The following is a 22,837-nucleotide window of genomic DNA, read 5'->3' on the forward strand; positions in this document are numbered from 1 at the left end:
GATAAAAACTGATGAGGGTTGTTTCAAGGGTGGTGATAAATTCGCACCTCCTGTAGGATTATCGCACCCCACGTTAAAGAGGTGCGATAATCCTACAGGAGGTGCGAATTTATCACCCCCCTTGTTTCAAATTATCTTTTTTTCCCAACTTAAAAAAAAGTAGGAAATTTTAGAAATACTTGCTTTTCCAATCTCTTCTGAAAATTCCTGCAATCCAAATAGGGCCTTAGGCGCTGTTTCTTTGTCATAAAATGGGCACAAAACAAATTCTACGTGCTTTGTTTTGTTTCTTTTGATGTAAAATGGACTTAAAATAAGTTCTATGCCCACTTTTGAATGAAAAAATGGGAGTAAAATTCAGTTTACACCCATTTTCACGTTGAAAGAAACATAGCCTTATCATTTATAAAAGTAGGCACAAAATTTGTTGTGCACCCATTATAGGTCGAAAGAGTGAAAGAAACATAGCCTTTATCATTTTTTTATTTTGCCAATGCTTCTCCACTCTTACCTTCATGGCTCTATTGAAACTTTGTTTTCACTTGTTTTTGGGTGTCTTGAATCTTATAGGCCCATGCTTCCTCGTCATTACAAAAGAAATGAAATGTATCATTTTCAGAAAGGGAAATGTTATCAGCAGTATTTTGATGAGGGCACTCCTCACTTTATTAAAAGTATGGTACATGATCCAAACCGTCCATTAGATGGGCCACAGCCTAAATAGGTTGTGTCCCAAAAATCATTTCCATAGGTCGATCGTAACCGTCCTATCCGAGTGTAGGGTTGATCCTAACCCTCTATAGATCGGAGGGTTAGGATCAACCGATGGAAATTATTTTTGAGCCACAACCTATTTAGGCTGTGGCCCATCTAATGGACGGTTTGGATCATGTACCATACTTTTAATAAAGTGAGAGTGCCCTCATCAAAATACAGTAGTGCTGATAATATTTCCCTTCAAAACTTAGTAAAAAATCACGTGGATGGAGTCATTAGTCATTACTTTGTTGAGTATATAGAAAATCCCATGTTGATTTTATCTTTTGTTTTTTTTTATCTGGAAGTACTTTCATTCGCTGTTTGTTCAACGTTGTACTATCTAAGAATTAGTTTTGTCCGTGGTTTGATTAATACTCTGTTTGATCAACTTTTGTCCTGGATATTTGCTCGACAAACGCTGAATTTGTGATTATTCACGAATTAGTTTTGTCCAGAAAAACCTAACCTAACCTGAAATCAAACACTACCCTAGTATACTTCAACATGTCCCTAAGTTGCTAGATTGGATTAGCTTAATCAAAAGGAAGTCTTTAATGGATTAGTAATATTACAACCACATCCTTTTATCAAGGTGATGATCATCAAGGGATTTGGATCTCAAGGGCCTATAATCATCCGATCAAGGAATTCTGAATGGCTTTGGCCAGTCTTATGTTTTCTCTTACTCTCTGTTTTGATTGCCAAAATCAAGAATAGGAATATCAGTATCCTATTCTGATTACCTTGGAAGCAGAATGGAAAAAAAATAAATTAAATTGGATCCCTTTAATTCTTCCCGTTAAGTCCGTTGAACCAAATTCCTGAATCAGAATAGTATACGAACCAACGGATCTGATCACATTGATCATTTACCCGAGGGTTAATTGGGTCCCAATACATGTCATGTAGGAGGGAGTGTTATAGTGCCTTTCTTTTTAGCATGTTTCCTTCCATTTCTTTAGAGGTGAAATGGCTGTAAAACTAATTTTACACACATTTTTTCACTTCAAAATGGGTGTAAAATTTGTTTTACGCCCATTTTACATAGAAAGAAACAGAACCATTAATCCACTAATTAGTAAATTGCTCTTTATATCTTGGATCCTTGTTAAATGGCTCAAACAAAGGGTCCTACTCTGTTGATCTATATTCTTAATGAAGATTAAAATTAGGATGTTAATATTTAGAAAAGGGAGAAATCATGAAAATCTCTAGTGAATTTGAAGAAATTCCTATAGAAATTTCAGAAATGAGATGGAATCAAATCCTTATATTCATAAACTTCTCTGATGGGCTGTTGATATATTCTTAAGAATTATAATAGCCAAGAAGAGAAGTGAAAAATAAAGAGGGTTGGCAATATCAAAACAAGGGAATCAGAATATCAGCCTCCCGTTATCTAATACTGCATTGGGATGATGCGTGAGATGAAGAGGACTTGTGCAGTAGAAAAATAAAAAACTCAATCTTGAGTGTATAGAATCAGAGCAGAAATAAGGAGCATAAAAAATAAAAAGAGAGAATAACCAAAAATTTAAAAAGAAAATAAGATTAGCACTCCTTTTGATAATGGCACCCCTCACCGATTACTCGTTTGATTGGCTATCGACAACTATTAGTCTATTACAGGAAGTGTAACAACCTGTTAATAGCTAATTCGAAAATTTTGAATAGAGTGTGACATTACTAAAACAAAGGTGTGAATATCATTTCCCAAAGAAAATGCAACCTGTGAATGTTTTTTTTTTTTGAATGATCAACCTGTGAATGTTGATTATTTGGTTTCGGCCGAAATATTTCGGTTTCAGTTTGGACCGAAACCAAAAGTACATTGAATCGGAAAAATACAGGATTTTGCCGAAATTCCCCTAAATTTTATACATTTCAGTGGAAATTTAAGAAGAAGAAAAAACTGAAACTTTTATCTAGGTTTTACATGATTTCGGCCAAAATTTCCACCGAAACTGTTCGGTTCGGTGGTGGCTGAAACCGACATTTAAATCTTTAGTCAGGAGCAAAACAGAAGGAAAAGGAAACTTTGGCAACAGCAATCTATGAAATTGGCCAAAATAGAATACAGTCTTTGAATAAAGAAAAGAGTGACATTATTAAAACAAAGTAGTCTGGATATCATTTACCAAAGAAATTACAAGCTGTGAATATTGATTATTAGCAACAGAATGAATCATTCAAGAGCAGATGAGAAGCAAAAGGAAACTTTTGCAATAGCAATCTATGCACACAACTCGAAGAAACTCAGGTGTCTACTTAGCAATATCAGAAACCCAATGACATACAAAGTGATAAGACTATAAAAGAGATCAATAAACAGATCAAGCCCACCATAAAAGCATATTAGTAATCCAAGCCGAAAGAGACTCAGGTAAGATCATCCTCTTCAACTTCTTTGGCTTTCAGTGCATTCTTTGCCCTTAGTAGAAGTGTGGTCTTCCAAGCATCCTATGCAGAACAAAGCACAAATAAAAGAAACTTAAGCAATAAAATGATATTCACAACAATCATTCAAAAAAAAAAAAAAATGATATTCACAACAGGAAGTAGTAAGCAATTGATCGTAGACTAGAAGGCAGACTGGATTTAAAAACTAAGTTCCACTAGCAGAAGATCAGAAATGGAGATGCTCACCCTTGATAGAGACCAGAACTAGCCACAACTGTCCAAGTAAGAATCATAGGCACAAATATTTGCCTCGGGAACTTCTTGGGAATTTTATATCTCTGGAGATTTTAAATATTATTTTTGGTAACTTTTGGGTTTTTATCAGGAAAAAATTGAATATTTAAAACGTATAAAAATATATAATTTAAAAAATATAAAATATCGTAAAATTATCACGATATTTTTCATTGTAACTTATAAAAAAGAAAATATAGATACATTTTTTTCGTTGGCAAATATATAGGAACAACCATGTGTTCATAATAGGCACGAAATCAACTTGTGGCATATGCTTTAACTAGCTATCAAAGGCTGCTGATAGCTTTTTGGGAATCGTAGCATATAGGACAAAGGTGAGGTTCACACGTATTATCAAAACATGGTCGTGCTGATATCATTTCTTCTTTTATAATTCTCAGGATTATTTCAGGGTTTTGTCATCTTATCAAAAATGTTGAGATAAAATCGTGGCATTTTGAAAAAGTTAGAAATATTTTTGACTACAGTAAGAATGAAAGGCAAAGTAAATTATGAGGGCAAGTAGATTATGTTCGGTAGGTATATATAGATATGTAAGGGAATGTGAACGCTGAACTCACCCAGAGAGAAACAGAAGTCATGAATCGAAACTTGTATGTTTTGATTGTCTACTGGGGATGAGATGAAACAGGGAAGTATTTTCAGGGTCAAATACTTTCTACAAGATCATTACAATCAGTCCCACGTCAAGCATTTCAAACAATGCTGCTTTCAAAATTTCATATGTTATTTGTTTTAAAAAAAATACGGAAATTTATGAAATGGATTGCTAATCTATCAAAATAATGATGGAGTCATGAAAATCCAAGTCCCAATAATTGGAGATGGCAATCAAGTAAAACAGTTGAATCAGGAATGTGGGTCTACTCCAATACTGACCCGGTTGTTGGATAAACAATGGATGACTCATTCAGTCCCACAGTTGGAAAGAAAAAAAAAATGATTCTGAAACCAACCTAATTGACAGCAATTTTGTGTTACCTAGCTTTTTTTTGAACCGGTGTTACCTAGCTTCAAACTAACTTTAATTAGTATACTATAAACCAAGTTAGAAACAAATGATAATAGAAGTCAACTTATGAGACCTGGAAATTTGGTCAAATGGGAGGATGTGTGTAAACCGATTAAAGGTGGTGGTTTGGGAATTAGAAGGGTGAAAGAGGTAAACATTGCTCTTCTAGGCAAGATGGTTATGGAGGTTTGGTCTAGAACGGTTCATCTTTGGGTGAAAGTGATTGTAAACAAGTATGGAGCTTCTCCGGGTCAGTGAGAGTCAGAGGACAGATTCAGTTGTGCTGGGCTTACAGTCTGGAGGGATATATTGAGGTTCCGTTTCTATTTCTTGCAAGGTATCCGTTTCAGCTTTTACTTGGGGGAGAGATTAGATTTTGGTATGATAAGTGGTGTTCTAACCGGCCATTGAAAGAGATAGAGTTTGGTCTATCCATGCTCCGCTGAGGGTGAGTACATTTGGGTGGGCTTCCATTCTTGGCCGGATCCAGACGGTGGATTTCTTGCGTAAGCGGAAGACATGGATCATTGATCATTGTTCCTTATGCGTGGAGGTGGGTGAATCTATTGACCACATATTTATTCATTGTAAGGTTGCCCGTGCTATATGGAGTAATCTGCTAAAAAGATTTGGGATTGAATGGGTGTTTCCTAAAAAGCTCGCCGACCTCTTCCTTGGATGGTTGGCGGCACCTTGGAGGAACAAAGGGAAATCTATGTGGAAAAGGGAAATCTATGTGGAAAATGGCTTTCCTTGCCACGTTGTGGGTCATTTGGAAGGGAGAAATGCTAGTGTTTGACGGTGTTGCTAAAGGGCCTTTCCTTTATATAAAAGTTGTGGCTTTCACAATCTCTTGGGTGAAAACTCTCTCCTCTTTTAGATTCATATCCGCTTATGACCTATGGCATGTGTGGAAGGAGGCTTGTGGTGGTATTGAGAGGAAACATAAAGTCATGCCAGTGTGGGAACCTCCACCGAGGGTCATTATAAATTCAATTAGCATCGGCAATCCCGGTCCCTTAGGCATTGGAGGGGTGCTTCGAGATGAGAAGAAAGATCATTTGGGCTTTTGCGGGATCAATTGGATTCGTTGACGCATCGGAGGCTGAGGTTTGGGCGGTTCACCAAGGGTTCAAACTCTTAGGCCCCTAATTGTTTGATAGGGTTGTGGTGGAAGGGGATACCCTTAAAGTCATTCGATGCCTTAAGGGGCCCGCTAAGCATCCGTGGAGGTTTGACAAATTCTTTAACGAGATCAAGGACTGCACTAGATCATCGGCGGTTATCTTTCATCACGTTCGTAGATCGGCAAATGATGTAACATATCGTCTTGCTAGAATCAGGGTTTTCAAGGAGTCTCTCGCCCTCTATGATAATCTCCCTCCTTGACTTGTTTGTGTATATATATTTCTTCCACTTTGTATTTTTTCGGTTGTACTCTTCCTGTTTCTTTTCTTTTTCTCCGTCTTGCCTTCTTCCCTTATTATAAGCGACCATCTTGGTCTTTTTTAATAAAATTGGCTGCCATTCAAAAAAAAAAAAATGAGACCTGGAATTTAGAACTGGTGGAATTGAAAAGTTTGTGTTTCTATTTTATTTTTTTTATTGTAATTCTACATTTCATACTTTGTTGATGAAGATACGAGAATATTTTTTTCATTTTTTTAATGTTCTGTTTTTCATTGATTTGGAGAAAGCGTATGATACGGTTCCCATGAGTGTTATGTGGTGGGTTCTTGAAAGGAAAAAAAAATGCTTACTAAATATGTTGATGTGCTTAAGGATATGTACGATGGAGCAGTAACTAGTGTCATAACTACGGATGGCACGTCTAGTGAGTTTCCAATTACAATAGGACTGCAAGGATCAGCTCTAAGCCCTTATCTTGTTACGCCAGTTATGGATGAACTTCCGGAGGGTATCCAGGATGAGGTGCCGTGGTGTATGTTATTTGCAGATAACATAGTATTAATTGACGAAACCAAAGCAGGAGTTAATGCTAAGTTAGAGTTATGGAGAACTACTTTGGGATCCAAAGGTTTTAGACTAAGTAGGACTAAGACAGAGTATATGGAGTGCGACTTTAGTAATGGAAGGAGGCGAGCGAGGATGTAGTAAATATGACTGGACAGGAGGTACCTAAGAGGGATATCTTTCGCTATCTTGGTTCAATCCTACATAAGGAAGGAGAGATTGAAGACGATGTTAACTACAGAATAAGACCATGCTGATTGAAGTGGAAGCATGCTTCAGGAGTTCTGTGTGACCGTAAAATACCTACCTAGTTGAAGGGAAAGTTTTATAAGACAGTTGTGAGGCCAGCCATGTTGTACAGCTCAGAATGTTGGGCCACCAAGAAGCAGCACGTGCATAAGATGACTAGATGAGTGTAGCAGAGATGCGGATGCTTAGATGGATGTGCGACCACACTAGGTTAGATAGAATTAAAAATGAAGACATCCGTAAAAGGGTGGGGGTGGCACCAATTCAGGAAAAGATGAGAGATCACAGCTTAAGATGGTTTGGGCATATCCAACGTAGCCTTTGGATGCTCCAGTGAGAAGAAGTGACTCGTGCCAAGTTGATGGAGTAAAAAGAGGTAGGGGTAAACTGAAAACAACTTGGGTAGAAACAGTGAGGAAAGACTTGATGGCTAGGAACATAACAGAGGACATGACCTTGGATAGAAGAGAATGGAAGAAAATGATACATGTAGACGAACCCAACTAGTGTCAGGATTAGACTTAGTCAATTTGGGCCGGGTTAAATCTTTCACCTTCTTCATGAAAAATTTCTTAAGGGTTCATTAGCCGACCCCAACTAGTTTGGGACAAAGGCTTAGTTGAGTTGAGCAACTAGAGCCAGCAATAGCCCATTAAAAAAATTGGAAAAAAAACTAGAGCCAGCAATATGTCTAAATGAATCAGACTGGTGGCCATCGGTACCGATTTGAAGCTAGATTCATGATTTACATGATTTTTAATACCACATATTAGAAACTAACTTTCATTTCCCAGCACTTGGAGAGAATTTCCATAAAACTGAAATTTCATCAGATGTTTTGAGCATGAAGAAAACATACCAGCCGGGTCATGCTATCAAATTCTTTGATCACATCAGTAAATCTTCCAACGTCTTCCTCATCACTTGAAGACGCTAAATCCTGCCATATGAACAATATCTCCAGATTTAGCCTATACCTTTAATTTTTATAAACTAAACAATACTGACGTAACAAATTATAAGCAGATTATGTTGTGCTGTCAACAATATAACTTCCACACCAAGCATGTACAAAATGATCCCTCTCTATATAATATAGAAAAAAAAGCTCATATCCAAAGGCTTCAAAACCATTACTTACAGCTAAGAACTTGTATTCACGCGTGCCTGAAAAGGTTGGATCCAGTTCCTGCAAAAGTGATTGCAACATAATTTTAATAATGATTTCCCCTACTCAGAAAACAAAGCTTCAATATTGTTGAACTAGAGCTGAAATTAGACCTGATATTGCTCCAATGAGTTGGTTATTGCAACAATATCGCCTCTACAAAGTTGGCAAAGGCCAGCATTGAGAAGAATCCCTTTAACACTATACTTCAAAAGATTATTGTTCATAGATTGGCGTGCTATTGATTCAAAAATCTCAACTGCCTTCGGGTATCTGAAAAGAAAATCATAATATTCACTTTTCTATATTAATATTCTTACACTAAATCAAAATATTCTTTCCAACTCTAAACAAAATATGGTATCTGAAAAGAAAATCATAATATTCACTTTTCCACATCAATACTCTTGCACCAAATCAATATCCTTTCCAACTCTAAACAAAATATCCAAAATTCATAACTGGTAATGTTCCATACTCAAGTTACTGAAAGTAAAAGGGAAGAAATGACACGATACTCCAGCTTGTCTAATTAAAAAATAATATAAACTAGCATCTGGATCTGAAGCCATAAATATCTCAGCCATATTTAACCCCTGGTTTTCCAAGGGAACTCGTCTGTGCATGTCCAGGATCAAGTTTATTCCACAACCAACCTGTAACTTTGAACTGTCCGTGATTGTAATTGTTATTGTTAGTATAAAAGATTAAATAACGCCTGCTCCAACAGCTTAAGCTTTTGGAGTAATTGGTAGTTTCACAGTAATATTCATGGACCACATCATCCTACACTTCGCAGTAGGTCCATGCTTTTTTTTTTTTTGAACGGTAGCAAGAAACTTTATTAAAAAAGAGAACGGGTGTCAACTCGGAAAATACAGGGAACCGGAAAGATAAACAAAGGAAAAGAAAAATACAACGAGAGAACCAAGTCAAGGTGGCAAAAAACCAAACCACGCCAAGGATTGCGTATCTACTCCTTCCCTTGCCAAATGATCTGCCAAACTATTAGCCGATCTCCTTGCATGATTGAAGGTGATATAGGAACCCTCAATACTATCCAGGATCTCATCAAAAAACTGAGCAAACCTCCACAAAGGAACCGAAGAACCTCTAAGCCACTTGATTGTATTGAGAGAGTCTCCTTCTATGATCACCTGATCAAGACACTCCTTGTCCAAGCATAGGATACCTTGATGGATGGCTCTAACATCAGATTCACTAGCATCTACTGTTCCTATTGGCCCTGAGAAAGCCAAAATTACTTCCCCCCTTTGGTCTCTAAGAACAACTCCGATGCCTCCCGGACCAGGATTTCCTATACTTGAGCCACCTGGTATTTCCTATACTTGGTCTCTAAGAACACCTCCGTTGCCTCCCGGACCAGGATTTCCTATGCTTGAGCCACCTGGGATGCTGAGATTGAATTTTGGGTCCATGCTATACCTGATCATTTTCATTAACCTAAACGAGGTGCGCCTTAAAAGATTTGTCCTTAATTTATTTATGCTGATTTTTTTTATCAACAACAGGGAGAAATATTATTTACTGCTCTGAATTTTTCAGAGAATCGAAAATCAGTAGGTAATGCAACAGTTGGTTTTACTATTACTTTAGAGATAACTCCCCCACATCAATCTAGGAGACAAGTTTCAGATTATCACGATAAAGAACAACTCAACACTTGTTGTGTACGCTATTAGAAAATAGTGTCTTACTGTTCTAGTTGCGCAGCAAATTGTGCAACTTTCTGCTTGCATTGGTTGGCAGAAGTTGTCACTTCCTCGCTTTGGAAAAGATCGGCAGATCTTTCAAAGAAATCCATAGCCTTTTCAAAGTCCTGGTCAGCCTCATATAACTCACCAATTTCCTGCACGTAAAGATGCAGGATACAAAGTTAGCCTATTTAAAACCTTGGCCAATTTCCCTATTGAGAATGATAAGCAAATTTGCACTGTTGGATTTAGCATAAATAAAAACCAGTCAGAAATGAAAATTTATCACTATAGGTTTAAAAAAGTAAGCATAAAATCAGAATACGGGTAAAGAATAGTGCAAGGAAACAATACGAATTCCAGAAGAACACACAAACTCAAAAGAATTGCAGGTAACAATAAGAATTGAAGAAGAAAATCAACTTTACCTTGCAGTATCTAGCAGCCATGTTTAGCCGCCCAATATCCATGAAAAGATTCACTGCGGTATTGAAGCAAGATATGGCTTCTGCAAAGCACATGTAGAGCATCCAATGTCAACACCAGGAAGAAAGCATGCCTACCCGGAATCCACATAAAGTAGAGCTTAAAGATTAAATAAAATTCACAAACCAAACAATTGACCTTCAATAATAGTGCTAGAGAGAGAGAGAGAGAGAGAGAGAGAGAGAGAGAGAGAGAGAATAAATTTTATCAATCTAGATCAATGAAGAAAGCTTAAAAGCTTCACAAAGAAAATTTAACACCTCTCTCTCTCTCTCTCTCTCTCTCTCTCTGTGTGTAGCTGAAGAGAAAAGGAGAGAATTATTTGAATTTCTCCCAAAATTCTATGAGAATTACACATCACTTTTTTTTATTTTTTTTAACAAAGGCACCCATTCAACCCACATATTTTCAATCCTACCCCCTCCTTTATGCTTTTTAACAAAGGCACCCATTAAAGCCACATAATTTCATTCCTACCCCCCTCCCTTTATGCTTTTTTAATTATGGAAACCTCTATAGATTGGAGGGCTAGGATCAGCCTATGGAAATGATTTTACGGGCGCAACCTATTGATGTTGTGTTCCATCACATGGACGGTTTGGATCAACCTATGATGTGGTCCGTACAGTTCTTTGTCGGCCCATGCATCGTACGGTTTTTTTTACGTGTGTGTGTGTGTGTGTAGCCGATATCTAGAGGGCGAACCTTGGCGCAATGGTAAGGTTGCTCCATTGTGACTTGGTGGTCACAAGTTCGAGTCACGGAAACAGACTCTTTGCAAAGCAGGGGTAAGGCTGCGTACATCTAGCCCCTCTCCAGACCCCGCAATGGAGGGAGCCTTGTGCACTGGGCCGCTCTTTTTTAGGGAGGCGATATGTGCACTTCCATATTTTGTAAAAAAAGGACATAAAGTAAACGGGCATATTTGCCAGTGATACTCAAGGTTTTAAATCTCGGTTTCGGTTTCGGTCATCAGCGAAACCGAAGCGTTTTGGTTTCGGTACGAAATCTTGTAAAAATTTCACCGAAATTTCCGAAACGTTTCACTGAAATTTCTGAGATTTCCGAAATTTCGGTTGAAATTTTGCACTTCATAGAAACGTTTCAGCCAAAATTTTGTACTTTTCCGAAACTATGTGCATTTCGTTTCGTTTTCTGCCGAAACCGAAATATTTAGGCCGAAACGAAACGTTTCGGCCGAAATTTAAAACCATGGTGATACTCCCTCCAAGATACATATACTGCCTTTTCTATGTAGTTAGCTTCCCTTCGATTCTTTCAATCACCAGAGATTATATGCTCTTGTATAGTTCCTTTTGCTCACCTTGGGGTTTTGGTATCATGCATTTTTATTAAAAAAATCATTATTGACTCATTATTTCATATTCTTATTCTCTTGAGCATGTGTGCCTGCTTATTGAGCAAAATATGCATGCATGATGTACGATATATGAATGTATTTATCATCCCGGATACCATTTGCACTCCTCAAATATGAGATAATGAAATAGTTAGCCCAAGTCTAAGGTTAGTTGGTTAGTCTACAAGGACTAGGACACCTGTTGGAAGCCGAGGCAATGGCATTTGCTTAATCTTCTACCACCTAAGTTTCTACTTGGGTAATCCAAAGAAATCTGAGGCCCTTCCAAAAGAGCCCAAGCATCAGCCTCAATGGGATCAGCATCACTGATAGGTCCAGTGAATGTTTTTTTAACAGCAGTCCAGTGAACACGTTGATGATCGAATCAACCTCGTCTCTAATCACTCCTCTAATCCCAACACGACGTGGATTACATCTAATCAAATTGTTGCATTTCAATTTGTTTTGGGATATGTAATTATGTTTTTTGTTTTTTTTTTAACATTTTTGTGATTATTTATTGCAAAAATTGACTAGCAAGATGATATTGCTTGATTAACAAGAACAGTTGTGAAATTTTCAAAAAAAAAAAAAAAAAAAAACAAGAACAGTTGTGAATCATGATGCACCAGTCCTCAACAAAATGGTGTAGCACAAGACAAGAATAGGGGCATCATTGAAGTGGGAAAAACTATACAAGGAAAAGGGGCTCCAAAAATGTTATGGGCAGAAGCAATCCCCACATACCTTCTCAATAGAAGTCCAACAAAACCAGAAAAGAACTCGTTATGAAAATATCATACATAGGAGCCAGTTGACCCTCTGGCAGAAACGGGGATAGTTGTGCTGAAGTGGATCATCGTACATGTGGAACACATGTTTGGTGGTTAAGACTATTGATTTGAATAATCATTAGGAGACCCAATTGGTCCAGGTCCCATGCTAAACGCGGATGTCAAACTACAGGATTGAGGCTTGCAAACAATCAATGCTTTTGGAAAAAGTTAAATGGAAGCCTTTTAATCACCCTTGATCAAGAGACTCAGATCATCTAACGACAATGGGACAAATGACAAAGGGCTGGACTAGTGTATCCAACAAGATTTATGAACCCAATCACCATACATGGGGCAGTAGGCTCATGATGTCGAATGACCATTTTTGTTAACGGAAATGGTGATCATTAAAAAATGTTCTCTTAATTGCATGAAGCAGCCACTGTATCCAAGAACATTGAATTTGTGATTAATTAATATCCAGCAGCAGTTTTTTTTTTTTGAGGAACTCCAGCAAAAGCTATTCAAAAAGAAGAAGAAAAAATGTGCAGAGCCATTTTTTTGAGTGATGGTGTTCAGTGCCTTCAATAATACAACTGCTAAAGATAACCAATAAAACACATAACTCACCAACTCCATTCCAATGAGAGGAACTTCATAAAGTGAAGTAAAAGACTAATGAAATAAATCTTTCAAATTCAAATTAAGACTCCTAGATGGATTTACACTAGTATTCAATGCCGCAAATCGGAAGTAGAATCTTTGCTATGCACAGAGGAATCAAAAGCGAGATTAAAGTCTGAAAAGTGTTAAAGGGAAATCATGATTTTTGAATGTGTAAAACCTTCTAATAATAGGTTGTGCATGATAAGTATGTATCCTGGTAAGAATGGACCATCCTCGTGTACCACATAATAAGCATATAGAGAATATTCACATGTCAATGAGGACAAGCCGAACAATGTTGAAGAAACCAATTAGAATGGTCATTTAAAGATTTTTTTTTTAAATGGTGCTATTTAAAGGACATAGTGAGGAAAAACAGATTGTAGGCCAGAACCTTTTGCGGAGGTTTTCTTGTAGCAGTTTGCTGCATCCACATAGGCCGAGGCAGCTTCATGCTTGCTTTCTAACTGTAAATGGCAAATAAGTAATTATAAAGGTCCAAAAAACAATCAATCAACTTGCTGAACTACAAAACAAGCAAGGTGTAGACCTTCAAGTGACAGTTAGCCAGTTTGATATATACTTCTCCAGCTTTATCCCCTGAAACACCAATACACTGGATGGTTTAGTAAGCTAACAAATATGAGCTAGTAATACGGGTTACTAACTTCTAAAAGAGTAAATAATCTAATGATTTATTTAAACTAAGTGGGCTTTGAAGAGTTCAGGTCATTAGCTAAATAACAGAAACTAGCACTTCTGCCTCATTTATCATGAACAAATTATCGTATCGTACAAGTTCCTACTGAATAGAGGAAAAAGTAAACCTTGTATCATGAAAAGGTATCCTTGCCATTACTTTGAAGCTAGGTTGCCTAAATCGCTGGCCACCACAGCAAATTGCAAATGGGTCCACCACAAATCAGTTTTTGATAATCCAGAAGAAAAAAAGGAGCAAAGCCAAACTACAAACCAGAAGAAAGTGTGATCAGATTGACTACAAATAGGATCATCAAAGCAAGCAAAGAGAGCAACAATTGGATGGGATCATATCCTTTATCATAGAGAGAGTTGACATGTCCCCACAACAAATAGGGTTTTGTGCAGCAACCAAAAAACGCATTGAGAGATAGATAGAGAAGACAGTGGACCGTGGAGATTGATAGCGCCCCAATCATGCTCTGAAGATATGGTAATTAGGAGCCATTTTAGTAACGGACAGGGGTAATAAGGTTGTGCAGCAACCAAAAAACGCATAGAGAGATAGAAAGAGAAGACGGTGGACATTGACAGCGCCATGATTATGCTGTGAAGAGATGGTAATTAACAGCCATTTTGGTAATATACCGGGGCAACGGCATAGATTTACTGACAAAAGCCACCGTGGCAATGAGTTTTCATGAGAGAGAGAGAGAGAGAGGCGGCGTGTGCAGCAGGACAAAGGAAGAAAGATCAAGTGGCAGAACCAAACCAAACAGTAAAATCGATAATAAAAAGGAAAAAAAAACAAGCCCAATAACAAAAATAACCATATATTATACGCATTTCGAACACAGATTTGCATAAAGTTTTGTCAAAAAAATTATGGACTCTGCCAAATTGCCAATAATCTGATCACACAAATATCGTCCTAACCATTGAATAAGCAAGCAAAAAGCTTACAACTTGGAGCTTGGAGCTTGGAGCCTCACTAATTAGTGAAACAAAGTAGCAAAATGAAGTGAACCCTAGCACACCAGGTTCATCGAAAGGGGCGAAGTGTGAACCACAAATTTGAACAAGAACCATGCGAACCAGGTAGCGTTGGTCTGAAGTTCTAAAGCTGATCATTTCAACACATTTACTATTTATATTCCACATCGGTGAAAATAAGAGATGCCAACCAACATGGAAATGATAAGATACATTAACCTGAATAGAAAACAAAGTCCAATAGAACCAAGAATAAAAACCTAATTGAAGAACCCAACCAAACAAAAAGGTATAACTGCAAATAGAAAAATTGAGTTGACTTTTTTTTCATCAAGGACAACAATTTTATTAAGAAGAACAAAGTTACACTTGCACGTCAATGGGAAAAAGCTGCCCAAAAATATTTGATCTCTCTACACTCCTGATTTCGCTAATCTATCTGCAAGATAGTTAGCGCTCCTTGGAATATGAGTGTTTAAGTATAAAAAGCTTTTTTTAATGGTAAAGTATAAAAAGATTAAATAACGCCTTCTCCAACAGGTTAAGCTTTTAGAGTAACTGGTTGGCTGTCATGGTATCATAGCAAAAGGTCACGAGTTCAAACCTCCTTGTTAAAATCCACATGTAATGGCCAACCCAGAAGAAAGGCCGCATGTGCCACGTGTAGGCCAACCCTAAAAAAGAGGGGCCAGATGTGAGGGGGAGTGTTAAAGTATAAAAAGTTTAAATAACGCCTTCTCCAACGGCTTAAGCTTTTGGAGTAATTGGTTGTTTGACAATGAGAGAAGGGAATCTTGTGCCCCCTGAGCATCTCGTGGATCTCATCAATAAACGTCGTGAGTCTCCAAGGCCCTACACCTTCTCCTTAAGCCAAAGAATCTCCTTCCACTTCCAATCTTTCTCCCATCTGGCTTGTGAAGATGCGCAACTCGTGGAGAGGATCACGAACCTCTGATTCTGATGAATCAATGTAACCAATTGGATCGGAATACGAATAAAGAAAGCGATCATCAATGTCCATAAAGATCGCCAATGCCAGCTGAAAAATAGAAATATGAGTTGACAAAAAGGGAGAGCTACCATCACCACCATGTTCTCCAAGTTCTACGTAAATAACAACATTCACGCCGTAACAAAATTTAGGACCATGTACAAGTTCAAATTCTAGAAATTGGAATAGCATCTTTTTGCCAATTAATATTGTTGTAGATGTTTAATCAATTTTTTAACTGGTAAGAAAAAGATTGCATTCTATTTTGTTAGAAATTAAAAAAATATATTGATGTATATTTGTTGCTACAATTTAAATGTATTTTTTATGTTGAAATTTTGTTGCATTAAGCAAGGAGGGACAACTATGGAATGAATCCTCATCAGGTTCCGTCTGATGGCTTAAAGGATCTTCTCCTCCAATCAAAGAACAACGAATCAAAACGACATACTGTCAGTAGAAGTGTGCAATCAAGGAACAACGAAAAGTTCCAAGAGACCACTTGCTGGTCACCTCTTGGAAGAGGCTAGTCTTTGACAGCTTCATTGCTATAGGCATAGCCGCATAGCTGACAGAATCAAAAGATAAATCTACAAGATTGTGTAGGATCTTTTTTGGGATATGCAGGCATTAAAATCCCACTCGAAGATCAAAGGAGAAAGTCCATATGATGATGATTTGTCATTATCAGCGAGCAACGTAGTTGTCAACTTAGTTCCATAGGTCATTATGTCTTTATCCTGGATTGGACGTTTCGGCATGCTACCATGTATGTTTAAGAAAGAAGTGATAAAATTTAAAACACACACACACACACACACAGGGAAACTGTTTAGAGAACTAATTAGAACAATACAACCAAAGGCAACAAATAACCACCCATTTCACTACTTAAAGCATCTAACAAAATGCAAATAGCATCAAATTGGCTCTTGATGAACCTAATTAATATCACCTATGTTGCATAGTACAGATACGATACGAGTGTCAAAATCCGACAAGAGTATCGAGTGTTGGATTCGGCAAACCTCAAAAAAGAATGAATCGTGGATTCGCCAAAATATTTTAATCAATTTTCAAATTTTGTTTCTTACATAATAATATGGTTATAACAAGAAATATATTTAAAAAAATTATCAGAAGCAGATATGATATTTTATTTCCAATTACGAAACTTACTAGTAGGATGGGTAAAACTCCAAACATGAGGTAATTGTAAAGTTGTGGTAGTGGCATGCAGAAAAGCAGATAAAAGAGATCTAGAAGTGTCATAGAGAATCCTGAAGTAATGGAATCCTACACGGATTTTTCACCAATCTTGAAGAATCCATGTAACATGGAATATCACAGATCATGAAACCAAACATAGATGAGAAAATATAGCTATACAACACATAAGTTTTAGTCTTAAATATTTTTACTTCTCAGGTCAACTTTCAACTCATAAACAACTCAACTAAGCCTTTGTCCCAAACTAGTTGGGATCGGCTAATGAATCCTTTAGAAAATTTACATGAAGAAGGTGAAAGGATCTACCCGGCTAACTTTCAACTCATAAGCCATCAACATTTAACAAACACAAATAATGAGTCACATCTTGTAACAATCTTCTTCTTCTTCTTCATCATCATCATCATCTCCACCAGCTGGAACAACTCCCACACCCTCTCAAGCCTAATCATCAATTTTCATGTAATCTCCCTCTTCCTCTAGTACAATCGTAGTAGCAATTTGTTGTTTGATAAATAGCCAGCAAAACACATCCTTGTTGAGACAAACAATATCCTCTACTATCCACTATGGCATGACATCGATGCTCTCTAGGATGATGTCGTCTTTAGTGGTTGATCTTGGCTAGTTGGGATGATGTGGTCAGTAGTGGTTGATCTTGGCTCGTTGGTTTAAATCACTAGTGAAATATAATTTGTTTACATATGAACAGAGTATAGTCAGAATCATTATGAGAATAAATAATATTGCTATTGCTCAGTTTTTTTTTCTCTGAAAAATATACAACTAGCAAAACGACCTGATGTGTCCCGTCCCATGCAAGAATGAAAATAAATGAATCCCCAAAAGAAAAGTAAATACGAAAGGATTAGGAATTTAGGTAGGTCTCACACCTAGATTGGAGCAAGGCCTCCCACACAATCATAAAAAAGGGAGAATCCCCCATCCATCGAAAGAGCATTTGGCTGCAAACTAAGTTCTTTAGTTTATTCATCAAAGTATAATTTTGATGAGAATAGGCCTTGCATTATATAGACTCAAGACTCTTAGAGGCTCCTCCTCTTGATTTGTGTAGGAATCCTCTCCCAAATTAGAAATAATCTCCACAAATCTTGAGTTGCCAACTTAAAGTCCTAATTAGGAATCTAATAAAGCAATTGATGAAAGAAACTATCTAAGTGCCTTAGCTTACTAAAGCGGTAAAGCTAGCCCAACCCAATTAGGAAACTAGCTAAAATTAATTTCTGTCAAAAAAAAAGAAAAACAAGTCCCAGACTTGAATCTTCCTAAAACTACCAACTTGACTCTTCCTAAAACTACACTAAACTTTTATGAAAAATACAGAACTAAACCCAAGCCTGCGACCAACCCAAGAGAGGAAAACAGTTAGTATGGATAGTTTAACCAAACCTCACTTGACATTGAATTGTCCAGAAACCACTTGTCTTTCTTTTCTTGTATCATGGATGGTCCCTATCAGATAATCTTACTATAAGAGTAGTCTGTTACTCTGTTTTACCATGATTTAAGGAATGCAATTCTATTTACAAGCTCATAAAGAACACTACCTCCAAAATTGATAGATTCAAAAAGTTCTTGTTTTCAGAGGATGATATATGAATCAAGTTGCAGTCTGTTTCAGTGTTTTTTAAATGAATATATGTCAACGTCAACTGCACCAGTCTTATCTCTGCTGTTGAATACAGTCAAAAAGTCATCTGCACTAGTCATGTCTCTGCACTTGAATACATATGAGTACACACAAAGAAAAATACATGTTAGTACACTACACACAAAGAAACAATATACATGATAAACAAGTAACTACAACCAATTCTAATTGTTTCTTCTTGCTTTTTTTATATATTTCTATTTTTTCTACTACAAACAGTATTTTAGACAGAAATATAGGGTACTGATGTTGGCACTACCATGTTTTGATAATTGCACAAACTCAGTTTGCATTTATAATTTAAACAGCTGCCAAGAGGTTATTACACTCCCAAAAAGCTCTCAAAATCTAATTAAAAAAGAAAAGACAAGCTGAGTTTGTGCACTTATTAAAGCAGCTGTCAAAAGATTATTACAGTTCCCAAAAAGCTCTCAAAATCTAATTAAAAAGGAACAGAGAAGCTGAGTTTGTACATTTATTAAAGCAGCTGTCAAAAGATTATTACAGCTCCCAAAAAGCTCTCAAAATCTAAATTAAAAAGGAAAAGACAAGCTGAGTTTGTGCATTTATTAAAACATGGTAGTAACAATATCAATAGCCGAAATATATTCCTTGTAGGCAATGAAAGTTATATAGATCCTCTGATTTTCATTGCATATACAACTCGTATTCTTGTTTCCAGCCGTGTTCAAGTTTCTAGATTTTAGGGAATTGCCGTGTCCGACACCCTGTGTCCGTGTCAACACACGACACCCGTGTCCGTGTCCACAAATCATAGTATATGATCTAGTGAAGATTGTAAATTTTTGTTGATACCCGCAATCTTATAATTTGCTTGCTCTTTCTATATGTTTTATGTGAATGCATTTACAGTAATTTCATTTTCAAATCACTGTTGCAGTTTATACTTTACGCCAGAATCGTTTATGAATAAATCAGCTGACCATGTTCAAGGTTTCAGTCCGGAGCTAGCATTTGTAGGTAGCACCTATTGGAGCTAAGCCTCTATCACCACCTTGTATCTTACCCTGCGTCTTCTAGAGTAGCAAGATTTTGGTCGATCCAAGCGCCACCAAGAGTATGTGTATGTGCTTCTAGATGGGCTGCTCTTCTTGGCCAGATTCAGATGGTCGATTTCCTTCGTAAGCGAGAGATGCTTATAGTCAATCATTGTGCCCTTTGTATAGAGGTGGGGGGATCAGTTGATTACATATTTATTAATTGCAAGTTTGCCAAATCGGTGTGGAGCCAAATTCTAAGTAGGTTTGGGATGTCTTAGGTTTTCCGCTCAAATCTACCTAATCTATTGGATGGCTGGGCTTCGGTTCCATGGGAAAAAAAGGAAGATTCTCCAGAATGTGTCTCTTCTAGAAACCATTTGGGTGCTATGGAAAGAGAGAAATGCTAGAGTGTTTAAAGGAGTTTCAAAGTCTCTGTCCTTCCTCTACCTCAAGATTATTGCTCTCACTTTCTTGGGTGAAAATTCTTTCTAGTTTTACCTTTGTCACTGCCTTCGTTTGTGGTACGGATGGAAGGAGATTTGCTTCAGCGCTCGGCAACATCCTAAGATAGTGCGGGAATGGGGGCCTCCCGCCCAAGGCCTTTTGAAGCTCAACTTCGACGGATCTAGTATGGGAAATCCTAGGCCGGCAGGTATTGAGGGTGTGCTGAGAGATCACTCAGGGACAGTGATTTGGGCCTTTGCAGCCCCCTTAGGGGTCACAGACGCAAATGAGGCGAAGGTGCGTGCAGTTCTCCAGGGGATAAAGCTTCTAGATAGATAAAAGATCTTCGGACAGGGTGGTAGTGGAGGGGGATTCCCTCAACGTCATCCGGTGGCTTAGTTGTTCTCACACTCACCCATGGAGATTCGCTCAGTTTTTCATCCAAAACCTTGTAGGAGGATCATCGATTTCCTTCTAGAATATCAAAAGGTCTGCCAATGGAGTGGCCGACCGTCTAGCTAGGGCGGGCGTAGTCAAGGAGTGCTTGGAGTTGTTCGACCATCTCCCTCCCTGATTCCTTGATTTTATCTTGTCCCCATCTTTTGTATACTTTGTCTATTGTGTTTGCTTCAACCTTTGTACCAACCACCTCGGTCTTTCTTTTGCTATTGTTAATGAAACTCTGTTATCATTCCAAAAAAAAACTGTTGGAGCTAAGCCCCATGTGTATAACAGGAGCAAGGTGCCATCATATTGTACTGGATGTATTGGGAATATATGTTAGGCCGACCAAATAACCTACATAGCACAGTAAATAACAAAAAGTAGCATGCAACATATGGGAATATATGTTAGAAGTTAGAACATCCAAATAGCCAATGTGTCTGTATAAAATATACAGGGGAATATATGTTATTGGAAGCCAAACACATACGTAGCCTTACAAAGTCCTCCAAGGACTCATAAGATGACATAGAAACAAGGTTTTAAATTTCGGTTTTGATACCGGTTTCGGACCCCACCAAAAACGAAATTTCAAAATTTCGGCCTAAATCCGGTGAAACAAGAAAAACAGTATTTTATTTGATATAAAATTTCGGTAATTTCGGTAGAATATTAAAATAAAAAAATAAAAAAGAGGTTTTTTGGGTGAAATTTCGACCGAATTCCGACCGAAATTCCAACGAAATAAAATACCATTTCGGGTAAGTGTGATTTCGGTGTCGGTCTCCACCGAAATCTGAAATTTCGGATTTTGGTCGAAATTTAAAACCATGCATAGAAATTGAAAATAGCAATACAGAATCTGACTGAAAAAAATAAATATTGCAAGCCATAATTTTTTGTTTTTGGAATGATATTGCAATCCATATATTCGACTCATTTCTTTCAAAGATATCGGATACGATGAAGAATCCAATATGATTCCAGAAGCAATTAATTCCAAAACCAAATCTGAACAAACAAGAATAAGCAAATGCTCAATCAAAGAACAAAAACATTTTTTCTTCCATTTAAATGGAATTGAACACAGACGTAAGGTTGCTCCATTGTGACATGGTGGTCACGGGTCCGAGTCACGAAACAGCCTCTCTGCAAATCAGGGGTAATGCTACATACATCTAGCCGTCCCCAGACCCCGCAATGGCGGGAGCCTCATGCATTGGGCCGCCCTTAAATGGAATCAAACCACGGGACACACACACACACACACACACACACACGAGGAAAGACCCTAACCCTAGAAACCGAAATTTGACCAAAAGATAGTAAACATACCTACTCTAAACCTCTCAACAAATTTCAATCCTAAAAAATTAAAACAAAAAACAAAGTCCAGCAGAAATATACCTAAGAAAAAAGTAAAATAAAATGCAATTGAAGCAGCACGGCATGTATTTTATTCTTTTTATCCTCTTTTACTCGTATTGGTACTTGATTGGACTGAATCAAATTGAACTCAGATGTGTAAAACCCTGGATCTAACCCTAGAACAGATTAGATCGAACAAAAGGATGTATGTATAATTAATGACAATGAATTTGGCAGACCGTAACCCTAGAAACCTAGATTTGACGAAAAAAAGTAAAATAAAATGCAAAGGAAGCCGGATGTCATGTATTGTATTCCATTTCTGCTGTTTTAATCGTATTGTGAATTTGATTGGACTGAATCAAATCGAACTCAGATGCGTAGAACCCTAGCTCTAACCCTAGAACAGATTAGATCGATCAAAAAGCTGTATGTAAGAAAGAAAATTTTGGGAGAGAGAGAGAGAGAGAGAGAGAGAGAGAGAGAGAGATTACAGGATTTAGCGAGTTTGTAGGAATTGGCAGCTTTGTCGAATAAATCAGCGGAATCTTCGTATTTGGATCCGAATAAACCCCAGCCGCTTAGCTTTTTCTCGGCCTTCTTCTCGAGCTCTTCTCCTTTTGCCATATAATCCCCCATTTTTTCTCCCTTTCACCCTCCTTCTGGGTTCTTGTATTTGATGATATGCAATTGAAGACAAAATATAAAAAAATGATGAGTTTTAGATAGAGAGAGAGAGAGAGTGATGGAAGAACGGAATAAAGGGGAAAGGTTCGACGAATGTGCGTGCGATTTTTGAGAGAGAGAGAGAGAAAAAGAAGAAATGGAGACTCGGTTAAGAAAAAGGTCTCTTTAAGGTTCGATAACGCTCTACGAATATGACACGTATAAAGTTCATCCAACTTAAAAAAAATGTCGTTGATATTGGCACTGCCATTTTTTGATAATTTCACTAACTCAACTTGTCTTTTATTTTTTTAATTTGCTTTTGAGCTTTTTGGAAGGTTTACTGATATTGGAACTACCATATAAATATATATTATATATTTATAATATATAGGGAAAATGATTAAAAAAATGCAAAGTTTATGCTAAATTGTGAATAAAAGGTA

At 37.3% G+C, this 22,837-nt stretch overlaps 1 protein-coding gene across 1 annotated transcript; it reads right to left on the minus strand.

Annotated features, from left to right (window-relative positions):
* Positions 1–2,864: 2,864 nt before the first annotated feature.
* Positions 2,865–22,539, minus strand: LOC143871638 (alpha-soluble NSF attachment protein 2-like). Its single transcript, XM_077376685.1, has 9 exons — positions 22,220–22,539; positions 13,434–13,483; positions 13,278–13,350; positions 10,024–10,103; positions 9,599–9,750; positions 7,994–8,153; positions 7,854–7,901; positions 7,572–7,652; positions 2,865–3,219 (listed from the first exon to the last, which is right to left on the minus strand). Exons 1-9 carry the CDS (start codon positions 22,362–22,364, stop codon positions 3,139–3,141), a joined length of 870 nt encoding a protein of 289 aa, XP_077232800.1. The 5' UTR covers positions 22,365–22,539; the 3' UTR covers positions 2,865–3,138.
* Between the last annotated feature and the right edge of the window lie 298 nt (positions 22,540–22,837).

Source organism: Tasmannia lanceolata, unplaced genomic scaffold (assembly GCF_043159265.1).
Source record: "Tasmannia lanceolata isolate RefF3 unplaced genomic scaffold, GAP_Taslan_0.1 ptg000002l, whole genome shotgun sequence".
Lineage (NCBI taxonomy): Eukaryota > Viridiplantae > Streptophyta > Magnoliopsida > Canellales > Winteraceae > Tasmannia > Tasmannia lanceolata.

Excerpts from the sequence above, each read along its gene's own strand:
- LOC143871638 (XM_077376685.1), bottom strand. The coding sequence starts at position 22,364 with ATGGGGGATTATATGGCAAAAGGAGAAGAGCTCGAGAAGAAGGCCGAG. Across the intron at positions 13,484-22,219 it reads CTACAAACTCGCTAAATCCT|GGGATAAAGCTGGAGAAGTA; the intron begins GTAATCTCTCTC and ends TTGGTGTTTCAG. Across the intron at positions 13,351-13,433 it reads TGGCTAACTGTCACTTGAAG|TTAGAAAGCAAGCATGAAGC; the intron begins GTCTACACCTTG and ends TGCCATTTACAG.